At 44.5% G+C, this 27292-nt stretch overlaps 1 protein-coding gene across 1 annotated transcript; it reads left to right on the forward strand.

Annotated features, from left to right (window-relative positions):
* DENND3 (DENN domain containing 3) lies at positions 1–25246 on the forward strand. The gene is made up of 24 exons (XM_053466160.1): positions 1–93; positions 844–939; positions 8196–8475; positions 8667–8782; positions 9164–9309; positions 9464–9575; positions 10156–10275; positions 11487–11705; positions 12525–12643; positions 13413–13568; positions 15567–15663; positions 15820–15923; positions 16345–16538; positions 18184–18705; positions 19617–19876; positions 20494–20664; positions 21056–21185; positions 22293–22400; positions 22919–23052; positions 23354–23514; positions 24090–24223; positions 24442–24560; positions 24657–24794; positions 25046–25246. The coding sequence occupies exons 2-24, from the start codon at positions 853–855 to the stop codon at positions 25244–25246; spliced, it is 3828 nt and encodes a 1275-aa protein (XP_053322135.1). The 5' UTR covers positions 1–93; positions 844–852.
* The last annotated feature ends 2046 nt before the right edge of the window (positions 25247–27292 follow it).

The following is a 27292-nucleotide window of genomic DNA, read 5'->3' on the forward strand; positions in this document are numbered from 1 at the left end:
GAGTCTGGTTGCCACGGGTGGATCGGACTCTCCGATCTCTGGCGAGATATTACGCGTGGATTATCGGAGGGGAGATTCCGGCTTCTGTTTCGGGTACGTGATTTCCTTCTCAGCTTAGAAACCACCCCCGAATCTCCCTCTGCGTGTGGATATCCGTGCCGGCCCATCTCCGTCTACCTGTGTGTTGCCTTTTGCCCCTGGATACCTACCTGCCCGCCAACTACCTGCCTCTTTGCCCCTGGATACCTACCTGCCCCCCAACTACCCACCTCTGTGCCTCCTGCCTGTGCTGCACCTGGTCCCATAGCCACCTACCTGCCCCCCAGTCTATGTACTTACCTGACAATGAAGGGGCAGGGCTGATCCCGACCAAATGCCCCCCGGGGGTAGAATCTCCCCTAGATTTTGTGACATCTTAGATAGAAATATGATTTCATACAATTATTGTGCATTTACCTCAATCTGATTTATACCCCCCGCTTCCTGATGCTTCAATACACGTTATCGGGGCTTTTAGGGCAGTAGAACCCTGCGATCCCCTCATACCCAGCAAACAATCCGAGCTCCTAGAAAAGAGGGGCATCGGATGAACATGCCTCTCCCGATTCCCCTGATTGAGTCCCGTCACCACCCTCCACGTCTTCTCTCCTCCTACAGGTTAATATTTTGCCCCCTTTCTATTTTATATACCCTCTCGACTGGCTGTAATGCCCCGACCAACCCTCTTTGCACACCCTAGTTGCCGCCCGTTTATTTCAGCATTCCTTCCCGCGTGCCGTGCCCGTATTTGCCCCGTTCCTGCCCCGCGCCCCTCCTCTCACCCTCTTTTTTTTTTTGTCTCAGGTGGTGGTAATGGAAGACTCGGAGCTGCCCTCTGGATTATTGGAGATCTGCGTGGTGGTGGGGGCAAATCCGGAGAAGATCAGAGAAATCGACAAGGTACCCACGGGGCGGGTAATAACCTGCTTACCTGGAATGCTGCGCATGTTTCTGCAGCCGTTGTTTGCTGCCCCGCCTGGGGCACGTGCTTCTGACTCTGCCACGGTGTGATTTAAAGGGACACTCAGGCCGTCGTATACGTTTATAACGAGAGGCTGTAATCCTTTACTGTGAGTGTGCTAGATGAATGGAGTAGCCTCCCAGCAGAAGTGGTAGAGGGTAATACAATGAGGGGATTAAACATGCGTGGGATAGACGTACGGCTCCTGAATCTATGTTTTTGGCCCTTGCCGTTCCTTGTGTTTGGACGGAGCTCTAGTCTTCAGGATCCTCCTCATCCAGTGCTGAAAGGGTTAACGTCCTGCTGGCTGCGTCTCGGGTTAAATTCAGTTTTTTTCCTTTACTCTCTGATTCAGCGTCAGACGGATTCCTTAAACGTCCCGTCTGGGATGTTGCTGATGTTTTCTGCTTGGCGTGGAAACCTAACCGTGTTTGAGTCGCCTCACTGTATCAGCCTCTACCATGTCTGCTGGGAGGCTGTTCCACTTATCTACTACCCTTATCTACTACCCCCTCGGTGAAGTAAGACTTCCTTCCGTCGCAGCCTCTGACCCTCTGGTGTTAGATTAGGGCTGAGTTGGTAAATACAGTATTTTTTTGGTTTTATCGCTGCGCGTCAGGCGGTCCGGCGGCAGGGCGTTGGATCGCAAGCACTCTGACCGTTACTCTATTTAGTGTTGGCAGCCTGAAGAGGGATTCACCAATCCCGTCGCTTCTTTTAACTTTGTGTCCGGCGACATCCGGCTGTGAAAGAAATACATTAATAACCGATAAATTGTGAATAAAAACGTTTTTTTTTAACCCGAACCTGTCACAAAAATAACGAAACTTTAATTATGGGAGTTCAGCCGCCGGATAGATTGTAAGCTCTGAGGATCAGGGATCACTTCTTCTTCCTTCTTAACGTGTGTTGATGTTATTGTCAACTTTAAATTGTCTTTGTTGGATATTTTCACTGCGCCCCCCCCCCGTAACAGCGCTACAGATTCTGTAGGCGCTTACACTCACACTCGCGCTTACACTTACACTCACACTCAGCGGAGGGAATCTGGGAGCGCACTAGGGATCGTCTCCACAGGCCGTCACAGAGGTCTCTCTCTCAGAATCCTCTAACTCCTTGGACCCCCTGCCTCCGTTTACTCATTAAAGCTGGAAAGCGTTCTGCGTTGTAAAGGGACACCCCTGGCTAAGCTGGCCCTGCATGATGTATAGATCAAACCGTGAGGCGAATCTAACCCATTTAAATATGCATTATCCGGGGCCAGCCAAGCAAGCGTCTGTCTCAAGGATCTCCGTTCGCGTGACGTTCTTCACTGTAGATTCCAGCTGACAATGGACTCTCTGACACGGAAATAAAGAGTCCGTTCCCTGCTGCCAGGAAGAACTGCCGGACCCCAAAGCTTTAAGGGGAGTGCCTTATACAGTAATACCCCCCCCCCCGAGTAATAAAACCCCTCCTCTGGCGCTGTATAAAGTAATATAACCCGCAGCGCTGTATACAGTAATATAACCCCCCAGCGCTGTATACAGTAATATAACCCCCCAGTACTGTATACAGTAATATAACCCCCCAGCGCTGTATACAGTAATATAACCCCCAGCGCTGTATACAGTAATATAACCCCCAGCGCTGTATACAGTAATATAACCCCCAGCGCTGTATACAGTAATATAACCCCCAGTGCTGTATACAGTAATATAACCCCCCAGCGCTGTATACAGTAATATAACCCCCCAGCACTGTATACAGTAATATAACCCCCAGCGCTGTTTACAGTAATATAACCCCAGCGCTGTATACAGTAATATAACCCCCAGCGCTGTATACAGTAATATAACCCCCAGCGCTGTATACAGTAATATAACCCACCAGCACTGTAAACAGTAATATAACCCCCAGCGCTGTATACAGTAATATAACCCCCAGCGCTGTATACAGTAATATAACCCCCCAGCGCTGTATACAGTAATATAACCCCCAGCGCTGTATACAGTAATATAACCCCCCAGCGCTGTATACAGTAATATAACCCCCCAGCGCTGTATACAGTAATATAACCCCCAGCGCTGTATACAGTAATATAACCCCCCAGTGCTGTATACAGTAATATAACCCCCCAGCGCTGTATACAGTAATATAACCCCCCAGCGCTGTATACAGTAATATAACCCCCAGCGCTGTATACAGTAATATAACCCCCCAGTGCTGTATACAGTAATATAACCCCCCAGTGCTGTATACAGTAATATAACCCCCAGCGATGTATACAGTAATATAACCCCCCAGCACTGTATACAGTAATATAACCCCCAGCACTGTATACAGTAATATAACCCGCAGTGCTGTATACAGTAATATAACCCCCCAGCGCTGTATACAGTAATATAACCCCCCAGTACTGTATACAGTAATATAACCCCCAGCGCTGTATACAGTAATATAACCCCCCAGTACTGTATACAGTAATATAACCCCCAGTGCTGTATACAGTAATATAACCCCCAGCGCTGTATACAGTAATATAACCCCCCAGCGCTGTATACAGTAATATAACCCCCCAGCGCTGTATACAGTAATATAACCCCCAGCGCTGTATACAGTAATATAACCCCAGCGCTGTATACAGTAATATAACCCCCCCAGCGCTGTATACAGTAATATAACCCCAGCGCTGTATACAGTAATATAACCCCAGCGCTGTATACAGTAATAACCCCCAGCGCTGTATACAGTAATATAACCCCCCAGCGCTGTATACAGTAATATACCCCCCAGCGCTGTACACAGTAATATAACCCCCAGCGCTGTATACAGTAATATAACCCCCCAGCGCTGTATACAGTAATATAACCCCCAGCGCTGTATACAGTAATATAACCCCAGCGCTGTATACAGTAATATAACCCCCCCAGCGCTGTATACAGTAATATAACCCCAGCGCTGTATACAGTAATATAACCCCAGCGCTGTATACAGTAATATACCCCTCCCCCTGGCAGTTGATACAGGTTTAATATATATAGGTGCTCATACCTAAACCTTTTATGCAGTAGCGTACCTAGCGGGGGGCGAGGGGGGCGGTCCGCACCGGGTGCCGCTCATCAGGGGGGTGCCAACTTGCCGGCACCCGGCACCCCTCCAGAGACGGACAGTAATGTCCGCCGCTGGAGGAAAAGGCTCGCAAGGGAGCGGTATCGGAGGTCTTTAACAGACCTCCGGCTCCCTTGAGTGATTTTAAGCCGGTTCCCTTGAACCGGCTTAAAATCACTCAAGGGAGCCGGAGGTCTGTTAAAGACCTCCGATACCGCTCCCTCGCGATCCGCGCGGCAACTGCTGCTGAAGCAACACTGAAGCCGCGCCCACCGCCGTCCGTGCCCTCTGAACCGGAAGAAGACAGAAGAAGAGGAGCGAAGAGGAAGAAAAGGAGCTGACTGCTGCAAGAAGAAAAGAGGAAAGGTAGGAAATCATTCAGTGACAGTGAGAGTGGATTGGTATGTGTGGATTGGTATGTGTGGATTGGTATGTGTGGAATCTGGATTGGTATGTGTGGATTGGTAAGTGTGGATTGGTATGTGTGGAATCTGTGGATTGGTATGTGTGGAATCTGTGGATTGGTATGTGTGGAATCTGTGGACTGGTATGTGTGGATTGGTAAATGTGGATTGGTATGTGTGGAATCTGTGGATTGGTAAATGTGGATTGGTATGTGTGGAATCTGTGGACTGGTATGTGTGGTATGTGTGGATTGGTAAGTGTGGATTGGTAAGTGTGGATTGGTATGTGTGGAATCTGTGGATTGGTATGTGTGGATTGGTAAATGTGGATTGGTATGTGTGGAATCTGTGGATTGGTATGTGTGGAATCTGTGGATTGGTAAATGGATTGGTAAATGTGGATTGGTATGTGTGGAATCTGTGAATTGGTATGTGTGGATTGGTAAATGTGGATTGGTATGTGTGGAATCTGTGAATTGGTATGTGTGGAATCTGGACTGGTATGTGTGGATTGGTATGTGTGGATTGGTATGTGTGAAATCTGTGGATTGGTAAATGTGGATTGGTATGTGTGGAATCTGTGGATTGGTATGTGTGGAATCGGGACTGGTATGTGTGGATTGGTATGTGTGGAATCTGTGGATTGGTATGTGTGGATTAGTAAATGTGGATTGGTATGTGTGGAATCTGTGGATTGGTATGTGTGGAATCTGGATTGGTATACGTGTGGATTGGTAAATGTGTGAGAGTGATGGGTGTTATGCTGTACCATTTCCAATGTATTTTTTATTATATAATTATGCTCTAAAGTACATCATAACTCCCATCACTCTATACTGTTCCATACAGTGGCAGAGCTGGGAGGCAGGGGCCTTGCACCCCCACCGCAGGACTCCTAAAAGGTAAGTGAACTTCAAAGGGGGGAGAGGGTAGATAGTTAGGAGGGGGTAGATAGGGAGAAGGGAGTGAGACGGGGGGATAGGGGGTAGATAGGGAGAAGGGAGTGAGAAGGGGTAGATAGGGATAAAGGAGGGTAGCAAGAATATTGAAAGAAAGAGTCAGAATGAGAGAGCGAAAATGAATCGATTAATGTGTGGATGAATTGTGTGAATGAGTGAGAGAATTAATGAATTTGTGAGAATGCATCAATGAATATGTGTAAATAATTTGTGTGAAAGAATAAATGATTGTGTGAACGAAAGTGAATTAGTGAGTGACTGTAAAAGTGTTTGTGTTAATCATAGGTGTATAGTTGATTTGTCAAAAAGGCAAAGATGGTATAAGCAGGGTGTTTATGGGACAAAGATGGCACAGGTAGCGTGTTTATGGGACAAAGATGGCACAGGTAGCGTGTTCATGGGACAAAGATGGCGTACACTCGGCTGTTTGGGAACAATGCTGACTCATGCTGGGCTGTTTGGGGGCAAAGATGGCATGTCCTATGTGTGTGTAATTTGGGTGCTGGTCAGGTTCTATGTGGGCAATGTGGACGCTGTTTTTTTTGGAGGGTTATTAAAGAAAGCACTATTATATGTTCAGTAAATGTTATTTAAATGTATTTATTTTACTTATAAGTTATTAATTTATTTTTTCAGATTTTACAAATTGGTTACAAATTGGTGCAATAAATATTCTTGCCAACATAATTTTGTAGATGTCTTTACATTTGGGAGGGGGTGCCACTTACAGGATCCGCCCCGGGTGCCAAATACTCTAGGTACGCCCCTGCTTTTATGTGTTTCTGTGTATATTTATATTATATGTTTAAAATACAGGACTTTTATTTTTTTGGTAGTTAAAGGATTATTTTGTTGTTGTTACATTTATTATTATTATTTATTATTATTATTATTATTATCATCAGATTGTTTTAATGATTTGCTATTCGCATCCAGCCCGTCTTCTCTAGTCTGAGTAATAAACCAAATCGGAGAGATTTAAAATCCCTTTATAACAGGGGTGAGGAATAAGAGGGGGGGTGTAGTGAAGGATAACGGGGGGGGGGCAGTTGTGTTCATTTAATGCCCATCCCCCCCCCCCCCCCCGCGGATAAAGCAGAATCTGTGCTTGGAGGGTTTTACTGATTGACCTTCGCGTTGGGGTTTTGCTGACCTGCCAGTCATCGCTGAACAATGCGTGGCCCTCGCGGAGTCCCGCAGAGTGATTTATGCCGCGGCCAGAGCAGGATATAAATGCCTTTAAAGCTGCCGTTCCACTGACTCTGCTGAATTTAACCCCTTGGATCTGAATGCCGCGGTCGCACCGTAACCCTTCCCGAAATAATTCTGATTAGATTCTAAAGGTTTCACCTGTACGTTTCGCCTGTCGTGTCCGGCTGATTACCTCATCGGTGTAGAAATCAACGCGGCTTCCCTTTTTTAATGTATTTTTTAAAAATGTTCAAGCATCGGTTCGGACGGCCGGCCTTAAAAGAATACCAAGGAACGGCTACCTTCCCAGCATGAGAGAGCCGTGAGAGCAGTCCTCTTAATTTGTTTGTAGGATCTGTATGATTATTCCTCCCCATTACGTTATCTCTCTCCTGTTTAGAATATTTTTTTTCACCCCAGGGTAATTCGGTTCCCCTCCGAAATTTCCCCAACTTCTCTTACGATCTTCTTCCAATTAGTGGACCGCGTCCGACAAAAGGGGAATTGGAACTGCGTATGTTTCTGTGGCTAGTCTCTTATTCCTCCCCTCTTCCTTTTTTTTTTTCATCCAAAGAAAATATAAAGAAAATCGATAAAATCATTTTTACATAAAAAAATTCCGTTACATGGAATTACGCCCCGACGCCGAGGTTCCGCTGCTGATCTGTCTGTAACCAATATGTCTTCTGGTTACCATGGCAGCAAGTTTTTTATTTAGTAAATAGAGTCGGGGGGGCTGTCGGCTTAATCTATGAGACGATCAGCATGCGGGGGGAAATAACACGCGGGGATCTGTGACACGTGATCAAAATCCTCTCCCCTATAACGGCTGGACTAGAACTGCCCCCCCCCAGCCGCAGTCATGGTATGAAGAATGTCGCCCTCGCCGAAACGTGCGTTTTCAACTTATTTCTTGTTTCTTAATTAATAATTTGCTCCGTTACCCCTGCGTTTAGCAAGCACTTCTTTTTTCTCTCTTCTGTTGCTTTTTTCCCTTCCGTTCTATTCTTTTGTCGTTTTTTTGCCCGTATCTCTCTTTATTTGCACCTCTCTTGCTGACATATTTCCTTTCCTTTTTTTTTTTTTCTTTTTTCCTTTCTTTTATCCTGCCTGCCTTTTCCATTTTTTTTTTTCCAGGAAAAATATTCATTGGTTTTCATTGATATTATATTATATTATATACCGTAATATATATATATTTATTATATTGCGATGATTGTCTCAAAATGAGTATTTACAGGTAGCTGAAATTGGCCTGAAAGATTAAAGCAAAAAAAAAAAGGCCCAACCTCCAGCACTCAAAGAGTTAAGTGGCAAAAATTACAAATAAGACAATGTTAGAGATCAAAGAGTTAATTTGAGGGTTTGTGGATCTCTGCTGTAACAAAGTGTTTTATTGGCTTCCATCAGGCCAGTTGCAGTAAAGAATTCCCATTACGCCCCAGTATAAACTCGCGTTCTACCCCCCCCCGCTGCGAGGAATGATGGCGTTTGAGATTTCTTGCGTATTGTTGAGAAATGATGTCATGTTTTGTATCCCCCCCCCCACAGGTAGCACAAAAAGGAATAAAGAGCTCGCAGTTCTTGGAGCCGGAGATACTCTCTGTTTTTGTTCCTCCGTTTGTATTAAAAGAGGAACCCCAGGTAACCGCCACATCCCAGAATAACTTTCAGAGGGTCGCCAAGAGACGCTCCTTCAGAAAGAAGAAAGACAAAAATAAGCCGGAGAACCCGTCCAGCGGGGCCGCTGACCAGAAAGAGACGCCCGCCGAGGATATAAGCGTGCCGAAGGACGTCGACCTCAACGGCTTGCCGGGGCTCTGCTTTCCAGGTAAAGACCGCCGCTGCTGGACTTTCTTTCCATCGTGTGTACACTGGCAGTAAGCGTGGTGTACACTGGCAGTAAGCGTGGTATACACTGGCATTAAGCGGGGTATACACTGGCAGTAAGCGTGTACACTGGCATTAGGCGTGTAGCAAGCGTGTTCTTTCTTATAACGTGTTAATGACTTCATCGTTTAGGAGGCCTCCAAGTGACGTTGGAACCTAAGGACGACCACTTTCACTTCCTGGTCTTCACTGATGTTTACGGGAACAGAACGTACGGAGTGGTCACTCAGTTCTACAGAACCGTCCAGGTGATTCCTTTACCCTGCAATAGCGGCACCCGCTACGTTCAACACCGGAGAGGTGCCTTCAAGAACCGGATCTTCTGTAGGGGGCATTGAAGAGGGTATTTTAACATGTAGAGGTTGTGGGATTAACATGTTAGGGCTGTGAGGACATCGCCCGTGAAGCAAAGGGAAGCAGAAGAAAGACCCTCAGGTTCATGCAGCGCCCCAAATTCTTTCCTGGTGGGATTCCTGAAGGCTCTGCTCTGTAGAGGGATGGGTAACGTAGATGTGGGTCGGGTATAAAGAGCCGTTCCGATGGAATGTGGGGAAAGAGGCAGCAGAAATACTCCATTTGTGATGGAGAGAGTCATTGCGTCCCTCTGACCCCGTTCTGTTTGTCTGTAGAATGCGTTGGGTTTATGCAATGGCCAGGCGTACTGGGACTCTTCCTCCGGGAACACCCAGAAGTCCGTCGACATCTTCGTACCCTTCGCTGTGTGCGTTATCTCCAGGTACCCGTACTACAACGCACTTAAGGATTGCCTTTCCTGGTAAGATCTGGAGACCTATACTCTCTCACTAAATAATATATATATATATATATATATATATATATATATATATATATATATATATATATATATATATATATATATATATATATATATATATAATATAATCGTCTGCCTCAAACCCAAATTTCAGTTTACTGGTCCAACTAAAGTCCTGCCGAGATACGGACGTCGATGGCCGCGTTAAGGAGTTTGCAGCCAAATTAGCTCTGATTCCGAATCCGCCTCCGGGACCCCTGCACCTGGTAAGGGAACGCATGCCCTTCTGCATGTTCTGAAGCATGAACACACTCATGGGATTACGGGGGCTAAGTGCTCATTTCGGATGAAACCGAGTCTTTGTGCAGTTACTGGATTCTTTACAAACGTAGAAACAAAGAATTTGACAGCAGATCAGCCCCGTTCGGCCCATCTAGACAATTTCCCGAGGAAGAGACTCAAACCTTAATCGTGTTGCCCATGCATGTTTAATACCCTCACTGTATTACCCTCTACCACCTCTGCTGGGAGGCTGTGCCCCAAATACGCTAGGTGAGGTCTGAGCAGAGATCAAGTGTCAGAACCTCCTCCGTCTTCCTGCTATTCATGCCACCAACCATACACCCCAGCACCCTGCCTGACCATCTTTATGGAGGTCTACTTTATCAGACAAAGGTTGTGCAAACATGTAACACGTCTCTGAGAAAGGCGGGTGTCAGGAAACTTGTTTCATGAGACAGAAGATGTGAGATGGTGTTTGTGAAGTGCGTGTAATAATATCCCGCACTCGTGGGAATGTTCTGCTGATGCACGCGATAATACTGTGATGGGTTCCTGTTGTTTCAGGTGTTCAGCATGAAACCTCTCCACGTCGTCTTCCCCTCGCGAGAAGATCCGGACAGCCCGATCATCGACCTGGATCTCCACCTTCCGTTTTTGTGCTTCACACCCAAAGAAGTGTTACAGGTGACTGTTCCCACCGCGGTGCGTTACGTGATACAGGGTTCAGGGGTGAATGTGACTGCAGCTCGTGGATTAGTAGTGAGGAGTTATGGGTAGATTGCCGGCTTTCAGCGTGGGTGGCACGGTGAGCTCAGGCTTAATGTGACATCCGAACATCTTGCTTGGCCTAGATAACCCTAGGAATCCTAGAAAATATTCCTAAATCAAAGGAAAAAGACGCAAACCACCCCTAAAACTATTTGTTTTTATTTTTCCCTAAACAGGAAGTGTACTTAAGTATGCTTCCTGCTTTCAGTAGAGGCAGCTAGGGGAGGATTAAATGAAATAAGTCTTATAGCGTGCAGAAACAATAGAAAATATCTAAACGGTAAAGTGAGCCGTGTTGTAAAGGCAGCCGCTTGTGACCCGTGTCGCGTTTCGAAGGTTCTCACAGAACGCGGCTTCTGTCGGGTAAATTCCAATTTAATCGGAGTGGTTTTTCCGCATACCGGCGGGTGACATACTGGTTTTTGCATTTTTTGTTGGTGTTTTTTCTTAACATTTCACAATTTCCTTTTATTTTACGAAGAGATGTTCTAAACTTTGCATAAGACCTGGACTGTGATCTCCGCATCCTTCTTCCTCATTCCGTTCTGAGACAAAGAGAAACCCAACTTCAATACGACTTAAGTGGGAAATTCCACCTTTTTCGAAGGAATAAAAGTCGCATTTTTTTTTTCTTTTTTTTTTTTTTATTCCCTTAGTGAATAAATAATAAATATTCAATACAGTTCAAACTTTTGGGGTCACTGAGCTGTTTTTATGGATACATTCTGGCTGTAAGAGAATCGCAAAAGGGTTTCTAACCATCAATTATCCTTTTAAACTTAAACTTGGATCAGTGAACACAACGTGCTATTGGAACACAGGAGTGATGGGAGTGATAAAGGGCCATTGGAACACAGGAGTGATGGGAGTGATAAAGGGCTTCTGTACGCCTATGAAGAGATTCCATAAAAAATCAGCCGTTTCCAGTTACAATAGTCATTTACAACATTAACCCCGTCTGTGCTGGATTTCTGATCCGTTTCATGTGATTTGAATGTAATAAAACTTGTTAGTGACCCCGCACCGTGGTGCTGTGTAGATGTATGTTGTATGTTTTTAGAGAGGCCCCCGTATCCGCATTAGGTGGGCTCCGTTAAATGTTTTTCCGTTGCCGTGTTCTCGTTTAGATCATGTCCTGCATCCTCACCGAGCAGAGGATCGTGTTCTTCTCGTCGGACTGGGCGCTGCTGACGCTGGTCGCCGAGTGCTTTATGATTTACTTGCACCCCATGCAGTGGCAGCACACGTTCGTCCCGATCTTATCACGGCAGATGCTGGATTTCATCATGGCGCCCACGTCCTTTCTGATGGGCTGCCATCTGGATCACTACGAGGAAGTGAAGAAGGTCAGTAAGTCGTCCTGCTGGCCCCCCCAAGAACCCTGTTAAGGAAAGAGATTAAAAAAAACATGCCGTACTTAATTAAAATAAGGCTATTCCATGTATCTACTACCTTTTTTGTAAAGTAGTCATTTACTTGCTTTACCGCTCTTCACGCTTTTGTGCTTCCGCGTGTCTGTGGCTCGTCCACTTGGGGGTTAATCACTTTTGCGTGTCGCCTGTCATGCTTTATTGCGCCCCCAGTGTCGGTTTCGTATTCTGTTTCTGGTTTCCGTGCAGTGGTTGTGTTCCTGGAATTCACCTCTCCCCGGTTACCCAAACCACCGCAAAGCCGCTTTCACCAGCCTTACCGGAGGTCACGAGACGCCCTCTTCCGATTTAATAACCTCGCATGAGTAAATGCGGGACAGATGGGTGATATGCTGGGCGATCTGTGGGTACAGGACAAAACAGGGGGGGGTTCTGCTCTTTGCCCCCGGGGTATAACCTCCACGTTCACACAGAACGATCGCCTCGTCTCGCCGGGAGGCAGGTAGTGTTTAACTCTTTAGTAGTGTTACTCACTAATATTGGGAGGTCGTCATCAGAAATCGTTCACAATAACGTTTGATCCGTGTGTCAGACTCACCGGTCTGTAGTCTCCAGTCAGGTTTTGGCTCCGGTACCCGGCACGTGGGGGGTCCGTCTCGGTTTCACTGACGCCAGCTTGGAGGGGACGTTGTCTGCGAGCCTCTGAACGCGGGGGTTTTTCTGTTCTTCTTGTTGTTTTGACAAGTTTCGGTTGTACTGCGACGCTCACGCGGCACTTTTTTTTTTCTTTTTAAGGAGGCAGAAGATTTAGTGTTAATTAACATCGATAACGGGAGCATCGCCTACCTGAACGGCGAAGAAGAGACCGATGTTCCAGATATCCCTGTCAACGCTGCAGAGAGTTTTATATCCAGGTAACATGATGTTATGGACGGGTCTGGCATGGCGTCATCCTGTATTATACGTTTATTATATTATAGATTATATATGTTCTCAATTCAGCACCAAAAAGACAGATATGGGAGCAAACTGCGTATCATGTATCAGCCGCACCGATCCAAATACACAGAAAGCAGCCAGGTTTAAATATCCAGGATCCGGGGCTGCCTTATTCCTGGGATTTGTCAAGCCCTGGCCTAAGCGCCGTGTAACTGTGTTTGCTGGTGGTTTGTGGAGCCTAAGAGTAGTCTATACGCTTTGCTAACACCTGGCAGAAAAGGTTTTTATATTCCTAGAAACCAGTGAATTTCTTATGATCCTCCTGTTATTATGTGTAACTCATCCCCCCCCCAGCGCTGTATATAGTGATAGCCCCCCCCAGCGCTGTATATAGTGATAACCCCCCAGCGCTGTATATAGTGATAACCCCCCCAGCGCTGTATATAGTGATAACCCCCCCAGCGCTGTATATAGTGATAACCCCCCAGCGCTGTATATAGTGATAACCCCCCCAGCGCTGTATATAGTGATAACCCCCCAGCGCTGTATATAGTAATATAACCCCCCAGGTGTAAGATGTGTGGGGTATTTCAGGGGTGAGATAGATTTGTATCCGAAGCATTTTTGTTATAAAACTTCCCGACTGATTATTGGGAATCCTCTGATTATATGGTGGGATTTTAGGATTTTTATAAGGCGTTATACAGAACTTTACTATTAGTTATTTTTTTTCTCCTGTCACAGGGTTGAGGGTCTCCGGTTCCACTACGACCTCGAGTTAAGTCACCTCGGCTCCCCCGTGGATCTCGTTGAGCTGAGGATGCGCAGGAAGCTCTGGCAGCAGAACCTGAACTCCGAGTTGCAGGAGGCGGCGCTGCAGCTTCTCGTTGACATCTTCAGGTAAGAAGCTGTGATAGGTTTACACCTTTCCTCCCATGTAATGTCTTAAAAAGAGGTTATTCTCCACCCTAAGTGATAAGTTACCAAATTTCAATTTTATACATGTGGATAGGTCTCACATTCAATAGATGAAATCGTGAGCACAAGTATAAGAAAAGGACTGAGAATTCAAAATAGTCATTATTTATTAAAAATAATAAAAATTACAGAAATCCAAAATTAAAACAGAGTATAACATAGAATGCCTGTAAAAGCTTATATGCATAAAAAATAAAAATAAACATACCAGTCAGTCTCGATATGAAGTCTAGCTTCAGTCTCTCGGTCTGCCCCAGAGTATAAACAAAGGTCTGCATATATATAAGATTTTGTAAATAGACCTGCGTATCGCTACCTCAAAAAGAGTACTAACGTCATAAAAAACTCAGGAGAGAATCAGGAGAGGAAAATCACCAAGGCCGAGCTGTTGATCATTTTTACAGAATAGCCAAAACATTCTAATCTTAAAACATTAAAAAAATCTTCTGTAACAGAAACTACTAGTACTGCGTAGTTAAATCCTTAACCTTAACTTCTACCGAGACCTGTAACAAAGGGACGCAGCGAGACCCCCAAAACCTGTCGGAGCAAGACTGATGGCTGATGCTTAAACCCCCTCCTCCAAAAAAATGGTGCAGGCGGGGCATAGGCTTGAATTGGGTGGGGTATGATAAGCATTGGTGTGTTCTGCTTATAAGGGGTGTGGCATAAAAAATAGTGGATGGGACATGCAGCAACAGGAAGAGCAGCTGTGAAGCCCCTCCCCCTTACTTCCTGCCGAACCCACCAAAAAAGGAAGAATTCCCGTCAGCACTCGGCTATCGTATACATTAAAGGGCGTATGAAGGCCGGAGTGAATTTTTACTTCACGGTGTTCTTTTTCTGCCCCGATACTTGTCTTCTTATAACCCGTTTCCAGCTTCTGTCCGGAACCCTCGCTCCCTTCCTTATGTTTTCCACTAGGAGTTCGTTACTTTCCATAGATTTACATTCACAACTTCCACGGAAAATATAAAGAGCAATCCGAGCTATTTTTACCAAGTGATTCACAAGCAACAGATGATTTAGTCACAGAACAACCCCCCATCGCTGTATACAGTAATATAACCCCCCAGCGCTGTATACAGTAATATAACCCCCCCAGCGCTGTATACAGTAATATAACCCCCAGCGCTGTATACAGTAATATAACGCCCCCAGCGCTGTATACAGTAATATAACGCCCCCAGCGCTGTATACAGTAATATAACGCCCGCAGCGCTGTATACAGTAATATAACGCCCCCAGCGCTGTATACAGTAATATAACGCCCCCAGCGCTGTATACAGTAATATAACGCCCCCCCCCAGTGCTGTATACAGTTATGTTGGTCGTTGTTGATGAAAACCTGATTTTATCTCATTTTGCCCCAATAAAATCCCTTTATCTGCAAATCTGGAGCCGCCGTTGCTGTCAGTCATGTGATATTTTGGGTGACTTTCCCGGTTCAAACCCCACACTGAGCTGATGCTTTTTGGCGATACTAATGAAGTCCGTTCCTCCATAGACTTTCATTAGTCAGAGTGTCCGACTGGGTGATTAAGACGGAGCCATTCTATTGTTCCCCACAGGCAGTATGATAAGGAGTCGGGGGGTTTAGTAGATCGGGGGTCAGATAACAGAGCGAGAATCATACAAACGGCTGATATGCAGCTGCCTGAAAACATTACATTATGGAAACTGAGTAATAAAAAGTGCTGGGATGAGTTTAATAAAACCGCTGCTTCCGTTCCGTCCGTCTGGATGTGAGTTCTGTAAGACGCGTCTGCCCTGCATGGGATCGGATCTCCTCCACGGAACGTTTTTATTTCTTCACTTATTTGGTGGGAAGAAGGGAAATGCATTCGTTATAAAAGTACCCGGGACAGAGACGCGTTCGCTCCGCGCCTGAAGCTTAACCGTTTACTCCCCGTCCCGCAGAGATGTTAAAGGCCACCTGAACTACGAGCACCGAGTATTCAACAGCGAAGAGTTCCTGAAGACGAGGGCGCGGGGCGACTATCCCTTCTATAAGAAGGTACGTCTGGGCCAAGGTAGATCTGTGATTATCTCCATGCGCCTGAATATTTACCAAAACCCACCAATTTCTCTGGAAAAGGCAAAGAATCGGTTCTTTTTATTCTGCGGTAATGTTTGCCATGGTAACTGCAAGAAAAACCCTTCTTTGCCGTAGGTTTTGGACACCTATACGTTCCACTCGTTCCTAAAGGCTCGGCTCAACAAAAGGATGGACGCCTTCACGCACGTGGAGCTCAGAACCTCTTCCGAAGTCAACGGGTAATCGTTTTAAAGACATACATTGTACGGGGCCGGCTGGGGGCCGCCCTTCATAGTGCCGGTCAGGTAGATGTCTTAGAAACAGATTTTTGCCCATTTGTCCCGTCTAGTCGTCTGTCATTGGTCTCGTCTTAGATTCAGGAGCCGTATGTCTATCCCATGCATGTTTAATCCCCTTACTGTATTACCCTCTACCACTTCTGCTGGGAGGCTGTTCCACTTATCCACCACCCTCTCAGTAAAGTAACACTTTCTTACGTTACATCAAACACCTGGGTTAGTGCAGACCCCATACAGTGGTTGATGGCCATATACTGACAGTAAGTTTTGTATATAAGGTATTTTGTCTCCGTGGCCAATCAGTGACGAGATATCCCTGCGCGCTCCTTTCCTTCTCCTTTTGATATCGTGTCCCCCCCAGGTGCTCTAACGTAAGGGGGATGACGCTGTGTCCCGATAACCCAAGGAGTCGCGCCCCGGAGAAGGCGAAGCGCTTCCGCCCCGAGCACATGTTCAGTAAGAAGCTGGTGATCAGTATGCCGAATCTGCTGGAGACCGCCGAGGACAGCCTGCCCACGCGCCACTTCTCCCTCCGAAAACCCAGCGCCGACCACGGTGAGGACGGCGTCCAAACACCAAATACTCCCCTTTTCATGACCTTTCACCTCCCGCCTTTCAATCGTCCCCGTTCCTTTCGGTGACCCGAGGATCCCCAATATTATTTCTCTTAGTTCTAACCCTGGTTACGGTTTGTCCCCCGAATCGAGTCCTGAAACCACCTTAAGGCTAAATGGTTAATTAAAACATATTTTTTTCCTTTTAATTAATTTCATTTTTATTCACAGTATTTTATTGAAAATTGGTCATATAGAATGTAATTTTAAGTTCTGTTTATATCTTGGATAAAGAGTTTAGTTTTGATGTTTCCTTCTGTTTTCCATTCATAGGATGTAATGTAAGAAAGTTTTAGTTTACTGAGAGGGTGGTCTATAAGTGGACACCCTCCCAGCAGAGGTGGTAGAGGGTAATACAGTGAGGGTATTAAACATGCATGGAATAGGCATATGGCTCCTGAATCTAAGACGAGACCAATGACTGATTAAGGTTTGAGTCTTTAAAGCAGGAGAAACGGGGGCCGGATGGGGCCGATCTGTCGGCAAATTGTAGGTTTCTATGTTTGTTTTTCATTTCGCTAAGTATAGTGTATCCTGTAACTTCCTGTCTGTAATCATATAAAATTAACATTTAAAGCATTAAAAATATCTTTTATATCCCCAGGCCAGCTTTTTGCATCCCTAGAAAAAAGTTCTGATCAAACATTTGGTTTAGAGATTTGTTTATTCAAGAATAGAATTTGTCTGCATCTCACGCACATTACAGTTCAAAACTTTGGCCCTTTATCACTCCTGTGTTCCAATGGCCCTTTATCACTCCCATCACTCCTGTGTTCCAGTGGCCTTTATCACTCCCATCACTCCTGTGTTCCAATGGCCCTTTATCACTCCCATCACTCCTGTGTTCCAATGGCCCTTTATCACTCCCATCACTCCTGTGTTCCAATGGCTCTTTATCACTCCCATCACTCCTGTGTTCCAATGGCTCTTTATCATTATTTAAATGTGTGTGTGTGTATATAATATATAATACCCCTCCCCCTTCGGTACCCCCTACTCCTAATTGTAAAACGTAATACATTCCGTTGCTTTAAAGAACCATCGATCAGGTCCAGAGCTGATCAGCAGAGATGTCCTAAAGAGTAGAGTGCAGGCTTCAGCGAAGAGAGTGCTGCTGCGGTCCCCACGGGGGGGGGGATAACATCTTGGCCCCAAGAAGTATTGACGTTCTGTTTATTCCTCTTTGCATTTATTCTCTTGTTCTGGACGGTGCCTCGTGTGTCTCTAGCGCCACCCAGTGTTCAGTAGGTGAAAGCTTAAGGCTACCTGCTATTTTGAGACACACTCTGAGGTCATAATCTAAAACTAGAGGGTCAGAGGATTAGATGGAATGTAAGGTGACTTTACTTTACTGAGAGAGTGGTAGATAAGTGAAACAGTCTCCCAGCAGAAGTGGTAAGAGCTAATACAGTGAGGGTATTAAACATGCATGGGGTAGACATACAGCTTCTGAATCTAAGACGAGACCAACGGCTGATTAAGGTCTGAGTCTTTACAGCAGCAGAAACGGGGCCGATCTATGTTTCTATATTTTAGAATCACAGTTAATAACGGTCTGATAACCGAGGGTCCGTTTTCTGTTTCAGGAATAAAAGCCCCGGAGAAAACTGTTTACTCTTTCAAGCTTCCGGAAATTAGCTTTCCTCTCGTGAGCCGAAGTGTCCAGGCCTACTACTCCGACTTCAACAACTATCTCAGCAAAGAGATCAACTGTCTCCCTCCCCAAAACTCTGCCCTCCTCGCCCGCTATCACTACCTCCGAGGCCTCATTAACCTGACGCAAAGCAGGCTCCTCAACGCGCTTTCGGACTTCCAGAACTTGTACAAAACCGACATACGCATTTTCCCCGCCGATCTGGTCAGGAAGGTGGTCCTCTCTCTGCCACCTTCGGAACGGCAGCAGGCGGAACGTAAGCCGGAGCTCAAGAGGTTGATAAGCCAGGTCTTGGAGAAGGAGAGGGAGGCGATTAGAGCCGACGACCGCGTCAAGAAGTTTGAGTTGCCGAAGACTCACATGCAGATGAACGACTTCATCCGGCGGGTCCAGGAATCTGGAATCGTGAAGGATACGGATACGATACGGCGGCTGTTCGAGGCGCTGACAGTGGGTACGTTTTAGCCAATGGAGTTCCGATACCTTCACGTTCCGCACCTTGTTTCCGTGATGGAAGCGGCTACATTCTTCTTGTTCTTTCGCCTCTTCTTGTTCTTTCGCCTCTTCTTGTTCTTTCGCCTCTTCTTGTTCTTTCGCCTCTTCTTGTTCTTTCGCCTCTTCCTGTTCTTTCGCCTCTTCCTGTTCTTTCGCCTCTTCCTGTTCTTTCGCCTCTTCCTGTTCTTTCGCCTCTTCCTGTTCTTTCGCCTCTTCCTGTTCTTTCGCCTCTTCCTGTTCTTTCGCCTCTTCCTGTTCTTTCGCCTCTTCCTGTTCTTTCGCCTCTTCTTGTTCTTTCGCCTCTTCTTGTTCTTTCGCCTCTTCTTGTTCTTTCGCCTCTTCTTGTTCTTTCGCCTCTTCTTGTTCTTTCGCCTCTTCCTGTTCTTTCGCCTCTTCCTGTTCTTTCGCCTCTTCCTGTTCTTCTTTCCTTGCCCTCCTCTGGTTGGAGGAACGGGGGTGAGGCTGTGCCCCTTGGGTCCGCCCCTTTTGCAAAAGTATATTTGCTGAATATTCCAGACAGATTCACGGATAAAGAGAAGCGTTTCTGACAGACGTTCTTAAATGTTCCTTGCGGAAATTCCCATTTAACCTGTCTTCATGAAGTTTTTCTTAAACCGTTATAAATGACAGCTTGGAGCCGACCTTGACTCGTACGAGGGTCATGGAGCCCACGCTCAGGCTCTCTCCCCTGGCCCGGCTTGTACTGCAGTAGAACCGGTTCTTCCGCTTCCATCATTGATAAAAAAACGTCCAGAGGTCTTCTACGTGTTCTGCGTGTTCAGATAACCTTCCTGTGTAGGAGACCATGCATCCGCTCTTGATAATTCAGCATTCTAACCATCGCTCGCTTACTGTGTTTCCTCCCTCAAGGTCACCAGAAGCAAGTGGACCCCGATATCTTCAAGCATTTCTACACCTACTGGAAAGAAACGGAGGCCGAAGCCGAAGCAGTCGACCTTCCTTCTGTCATCACTGAATGTTTGGATAAGAACGAGTTCGTCTACAAGCTGTCAAGCTCCGTCAAGACGACTTACGGCGTAGGAAAGATAGCGATGACTCAGAAACGCCTCTTCCTCTTGTCTGAGGGCAGACCCGGCTTCACCGAGATAGCCACGTTCAGGAATATAGAGGTAGATGGCGCTTAAAGGGGCAGTCCCACTCATTACGTTACATTAAAATATTCTACTAGTTTTTGCCACATAATAAAATGTTTTCAGGCAGCTACATATCAGCCGTTTGTATGATTCTCGCTCTGTTATCTGATCCCCGATCTACTAAACCCCCCGACTCCTTATCATACTGCCTGTGGGGAACAATAGAATGACTCAGTCTTAGTCACCCAGTCGGACACTGTGACTAATTAAAGTCTATGGAGGAGCAGACTTCATTAGCATTGCCGTAAAGCATCAGCTCAGTGTGGAGTTTGAGCTGGGAAAGTCACCCAAAATATCACATGACTGACAGCAACGGCGGCTCCAGGGCTGCAGATAAAGTTAAAAGGAGAGAGACGGAGAACAGGGACAAAGCCTTTGCCATTTAACTGCATCAGGGCATGTGATTGGCTGTCATTCATCCTCTAGGGAGATCTTTTCATGACATACCTGCTACGTCATTGGTTGCTAGGAGGTTAAAGTTACAAAGATGAAGGCGTTGTTTCCAAGGTTTGGGATTTGGGCTGCACTTGTAAATTATTATTATTATTATTATTATTATTATTATTATTAGTAATATATATTATTTTTCTTAGGAGGTGAAAAGCACCACCGTCACTTTCCTTGTGTTACGGATTCCAACCCTTCGGATAAAAGACTCCTCAAAAAAGGAGCTCTTCGAGGCTAACCTGAAGTCCGAGTGCGATCTGTGGAATTTGATGATCAAGGAGATGTGGGCTGGAAGGAAGATGGCCGACGATCACAAGGTCAAAATAATAAAAACGTAACAAAAAAACCCCCCACAATGCCGGTGGGGTAATAAATTACTCAACAAGGGCATAATCTGCCGTCCAAAAATGTAATGTAATGTAAAGACAAGACAAACTACGTTTTTAGACAATATTTCATGTTTATAGATTTGGTGAAGTTGTGTTTTGTTTTTGTGGTTTTTTTTCACATGAATTTGGGATCATTTTGAAGTAATGGCAGTTTGATTCCATAAAACATTAAAATGTCCATTTTTACAGCTGTTCTTTTTAAATATATATATATATAATAAATTTTCTTTAATATTAATCACATACCATAGACAAACATCACAATAATGACTCGTGTACAAAAATAATAATAAAACAAAACTTTGCGGCTCTTGTGCAGGATCCTCAGTACATCCAAGAAGCTCTGACCAACGTCCTTCTGATGGACGCTGTCGTTGCCTCTCTGCAAACGTCCAAAGCGATTTACGCCGCTTCCAAACTTTCCCACTTTGACAGGATGAGGAATGAAGGTATTTCATGTTATTATTATTATTATTATTATTCATTGTTTTATATAGCGCCATCCTATTCTGCAGCGTTGTACAGCGTGAAAACTCCCTATGGACAACTTTTTTTTAACCCATTTGATACCCTTTGGATGTAGTGGTACACGCAGGGGCATCTTACTGGTATATCCAGCTTGTTTTGCTGCTTCATGTAAAATCAGGCTGTCTAATGACGGCCCAGACTTCCGGCTGTCGGCAGAAGCCAGCCAGCTTGCTTCCTCCCGACAGATTGTGTGTAATGGAGCTTGGGTGTGAGCGCCTGTACACCGTTATACCCAGAATGTCCGATCACCTGATCCGGCTTTCCCTTCCACCAGAAGGTCTTTGGAGGAGAGGAGAAACCCGGCAGGGGGAAGAAGCCGTGTTTGCCGATCAGTGTGATCAGCGCAGGGGAAATTGTTTAACCCGTTTGCTACCCTACGGACATACTGGCACATCCATAAGATGAGGCAAGCTGTCCCTTAAGAAGTGCCGGTACTCCCAGAGACTGCTCCACGGGCGATCAGGCACCCATGAGATGTATCATTTTTAGTTTTATTTTTTTTTAGATTGTAATAAAATAAAAACCATTTGCTCTACTGCTACAAGCAAAAAAAAAATTATAAAACAAACACCTAGGTTGACGCTAGGTTGATCGGTTAGGTCATTGTTCAGCAGCGGCGCCTACCAAAATTGCAAAAAAAAGTATTATTTTTTTTTTTATAATTTAGTATATCGTTTTTTTTTTATATTATCGCTAATAAATTTTAATACTAACAATTTTTTTTGATGTTTCTATGGCTTCAAAAGAAGGCCATATATGTCCTGAAGATAAAGGGTGTCTAATTTGCGTGGGTAAATCTTAACACGGAAACGGGGAATCCAACGTATGGTGAAAATGGCTATAAAACCGGTATTTAGGATACTAAAAACCCTTGGTCCTGAAGGGATTACATTTCCTTCCTCACTGTTTTAGCCTGTACCACCTCTGCTGGGAGGCAGTTTCACTTACCCCCTTCCCCATAAAGTAAGAAAAAAAAAACATCTAATATGATTAAATTAAAAATATATCATCTGTGTTTTTCTCGGCAGTGCCCATGATGGTTCCAAAAACAACTGCAGAAACCTTGAAGCACCGGATCAACCCGTCGTCGGGGGAGACGGTGGCTCAGTCCGTGGATGTGCTTTTGTACACGCCAGGTAATGAATGGGTCAATTAACCTGATCAGTGCCGGATGTTTCAGGCAAGCGTTCAATAAACAGCGGTCTGTATGGGCAGCTCCGTCATTCCTGTGATCCGGTGTAAAGTATCCCCATATCCCTATAGCAACCAACAAATTGTTCCAATCACCGGGCTCGGTTACCCGGGCCCAATCACAAGCCTTCCGGCCGGGGAGTGCAGCCGCCGAATAAAAGGAAATAGAGATGTGGTTTTAAAGGACACGATTGACATTTTTTTTCCCATTTTTCTCTGTTTTTTCAGCAAAGCACTGACCTCGGGCTCCAATTAGAACATATTATATACGATTTGAAATTATTTCTTATTTTTATTTTTTAACGGAGAAAAACTGAATTTCTGAATTTCTTGTGTTTCCATTTATATATATATTTAATAATTCATGACTATAAAAAATATGTATTTTTTTTTTTCCCCTGGAAACTTTTAGAAAACTGTGCGCTTGTGTTTAAAGGGGGAAATCTCCGCTTGTATCTTTCAGGGCAGCTGGATTCGGCGGAGGGCGATGACTCCCCCAAACTGTGGTGCGGCCTGTGCGAGGGGAAGGTGGTCGTGTTTAACGCCTCCACCTGGTCCATTCTGCATCACTGCTTTAAAGTGGGGAGCGCCAACCTGGTGAGCGGAGCGGAGAAACGTTTCAGCACCTTTTTGGGTGGATTTTCTTACAATTACCTTCTTAGCTTTTTAAAATTTTTTGTTTAATGTTCTATTTTTAAGTTAAATATTGTATTTATTTTCTGAATAAAGCTGTGTTTAGCGTGTTACATGATTAGCGAAATATTTTAAACCCGGGGCCACCAGGCGGGCTTAGTTGGGGGCTGAAGCTCTTGGAGGGTGTTCTGGCAGAAAGGGTTAAAAGCAGCGCTCCGGTTGATTGAGGGTCATTGTGTAACGCTCCCGCTTCTCTCTCTTGAAGAGGTGCATGGTGGGAGTGGAGCAAAACCAGGTGTGGATTGGATCCAGCAACTCTACCATCTACATCATAAACACGCACAGCATGTCCTGCAACAAGCAGCTGACTGACCATCGCACCGAAGTCGTGGACATCGTGGTGGACGCTGCCGCCGGTCCGAGGAGGTACCAGGGGCTGGGTGTAAATGACAAACGTAACCGGAAATCAGAGGCATCCGACGTTATCCATATCTGTACTGCGCATGCAAGCTGACAGCTCCCCAAATAACGCAGAATTCCCTTGGAACATATAATACCGGTCAGCAGTGACAAAATCTGGTTTTATCTCCTTTTTTTGTTCCAATAAACCCCCTTTATCTGCAGTCCTGGAGCCGCCGTTGCTGTCAGTCATGTGATATTTTGGGTGACTTTCCCGGCTCAAACACCACACTGAGCTGATGCTTTATGGCGATGCTAATGAACTCCGCTCCTCCATAGGCTTCCATTAGTCATAGAGTCCGACTGGGTGATTAAGACCGAGCCATTCTATTGTTTCCCGCAGGCAGTATGATAAGGAGTCGGGGTGTTTAGTAGATCGGGGATCAGATAGCAGAACAAGAATCATACAGCTGCCTGAAACCATTATATTATGGGGCAAAACTACAAAAAGTGCAGTATTTTTTAAAACCTATTTTAATCTGATACCAGTAATAAAAACATGTTTTGTTTGTGCTGATCCTGAGCGTTGCTTTGTTTTTAAGGATCTCCTACTCCTGCAGTGCGGACGGCAGCGTCCTTGCCTGGGATATAAACACCCTTAAGATTCACCATCGCTTCCAGCTGCCGTGTCAAACCGTCACGTCCATGAAAGCCTACGACGACTGCCTCGTGTACTGTGAGTGTCTCTGAATGGCCCCCGCGTGGGCCGGTTACCCACTACTAGTTAAGCGTCGGTTAAGATAAGACGAGTTGGGAGGAGCTACGTAGTTTATATCTTTTACACATTAAAAAAAAAAAAACGTTCCGTTTGTTTTTGTATTTTTTTGTAATTTATATATATTTTGGTAAATGAAGCGTCCTTCCGCTGGCATTAATAATTATTACTTTCTCCAGGCGCCAGAGACTCTGTTCTTTTGACCAACAAGTCCGGCCACCCGTTACAGAAGTTAGAAATCACCGAAAGCCTGCAAAAGATCGGCTCCGCTTTCCACTGCATCCAGTTACTCTCCGCGGTATGGAAGCGGCTGGCGGGCAGCGGCTGGCGGGCAGCGGCTGGCGCGCCGTTTACACGACATGCGACTAATTACCTCCTCTCCGGTCTTCTTTAGAGGCAGCAGCTCTGGGCGTCGTGTAAGGGGAGCAACGAAGTCTTTGTTTTCGACATGGCCGATTTGTCCAGAGCCCCGGTCAAGATCCTTCTTCAAGACTGTACGGAGATCACCTGTATGCTGAAGGTCAAACAGCAGGTAAGAGAGCCGCTGTGTCCCTCTCGGTCAGTTTAACCCTTTAATAACTCATTCCAGCACTAGTACAAACTTCATTATTAATAACGCCGAACGCCCCCCCAAAAATATTAAGCTAAGCATAGTCTGATTTCATTTAATGTGTTTAAAATAAAGTATATTGATTACGCTTAATTATAATATTATAATATATATTGAGTTCACCAAATCTTTGAATCATTAAATAAAATCTCTCTCCTCTGTGTTTATTTTAGATGTGGGTCGGCAGTAAAGGGATATCACAGGGTAAATCCAAAGGGAAAATCTACATCATTGATGCTGAAAAGAAGATCGTAGAGAAGGAACTGGTCGCGCATGCAGACGTGGTGAAATCCTTATGTTCGGCGGAAGACCGATATGTTCTAAGTGGATCTGGAAAAGAAGATGGAAAAGTGGCAATCTGGAAAGTGGAATAATCCCTCTTCTGGAAAATGCCAAAAGGTGCCTTTAAGTACCCCATGACCCAAAATGTGATGTGTGGCGAGAAATTTACCGGACAATTTCAAGAAAAGAGGGGTTTTCCTCCAAAGACAGGTTTTTTGTCAGATTAACTGATATCCAGATTCCTTGGGAGTTCCTGATGAGGATTTCGGTGCTGCGACCTTGCAGCGGAAGATTGATTTGGGCGTTTTATTTTGGAAAATCACAGACATTGACTCCAAATCACCCGCAGCCTTTTCCACCCCCATAAAACCGCGTCATTTACCCTCTTTAATACTCAGGACGTACCTGGAGAATATTTGTGTCCTAATTTACTGTAAAGTCTTTCAGAAGAAGAGATTTTCAGGACATTCCTTTTGCGTGAGCTTCATTCCATGGGGTCATTGAGAAATCGGTAAAAGAGGAGTAATCGCCATGGCAACCCGGGGATTATTCCTGCCTTTTTTTCCCTCCATATGTTTACTTATATGCTTTCATCTCAGGGTGAGTGGCATAGAATACCCTGGTGCTTGGGTCCCTGAGGCACTCCTGGTGTGAAATATATATATATATAATATATATAATATATATAAAAAAACTTTCCTATAAAAATCAAGAAAGAGCTGATTTAATTCTACCTAAATAATTCCGTCTTCCTAATGTCCGTTATACAAAATATGAAAAACTGCCTGTAACCCCCCCTTCCTCGTATAGCAGGGCCCCTGGGTCGCACCCAAAATCATTACTATATTTATTATACGTTTCCGTTGAATTTTACACTCTTTTTGTTTTTAAATTCTATAACTGGTCCTGGACTCGTAATCGATGATCTATGTATTACGTCTCATAGCGAATATTGTGGACTAAATTATTGAAGAACATGAATTATTCATGAATTATCTCAATCGTGATGGAGAGTCTATGCGTTTTTTTTTTATATATATATTATTTTTATTTTAGACAAAACTTTTAAAACTTCTGAATCCAAAGTGCAGCTGCCACCTGCGTGACATCATAATTATTATATAATCCAAGCGGCTACCATAAGTAGTAAAGGACTGCATCACCTTGAGAGCATATGATGTTAAACCAATCCGCTTGCACCAAAGGGGTGGGGTTAGATAATTGGGAGGAGTTATCAGAGCAAAGTTTTAGGACAGCAGCCCCCACTTAAGTATAAAAAAAATGTAGGTTTTTATTAAATTTGCGTTGCATAACCTGTAAATATACAAAACTGAAAAAATGTAGGATTTATCAAATACAATTAATTTTTTAACACTGCTGAACCAAAAAGTGTCCATAAAACGTATTGCTGTATATTTTTATGACGGATCCAATTTAAAGTACAAAGTAGGAGATTATTTTGTGATATATTGTAATTATTACATGAGCATTTCTGTACATTTACCAATCGCAGCATATTATTTTATATATATAAATGTATAAGAAAATGCTAGACTTTCTGTACTTTAAATGTAAATTTGCGTATAGAGACCGGGATAAGATGATTATTCCGCTCTGGAAACGAATCCTGAAGTGGCAGACGGCTGCTTTTAGGAAATATTAAATGCTGCTATATTTTTTATCGATTTATAAATGTTTTTTGTTTTGAAAATTAAAAATATTATATTTGTAAACAATACAATATTTTTTATAAATATTTGTCTTGTATGAGGGACTTGTAAAGAATTTAAAGCTGCTGTTCCACCTACTCTGCTTCTGTAACTAAGCATTAGAAACATCAGTCCTACTCCTGTTTGGTGCCAACCCTTTGCCAGAAGTAAAAATGTCCCCCTTTTTATTTATTTTTGAATTTTTTTAATAATTGGCATGTGACACAAAAGCAGGCACTGTTGGATTGTTGCCATAGAAAGTGAAAAATCTTATTTTTTTATGCAATTCACATATTTAGAGGAAAGAAATCCTAGAGAGAGAAATACATGTTTAAGTGGAACAGCACCTTTAATACTAAATTCTAATTTTGCACATGTGTCAAACATAAACACTGCATACAAATTATGTGAAAATGCCTTGTTTTTTTG

Source organism: Spea bombifrons, chromosome 5, assembly GCF_027358695.1.
Source record: "Spea bombifrons isolate aSpeBom1 chromosome 5, aSpeBom1.2.pri, whole genome shotgun sequence".
NCBI lineage: Eukaryota > Metazoa > Chordata > Amphibia > Anura > Pelobatidae > Spea > Spea bombifrons.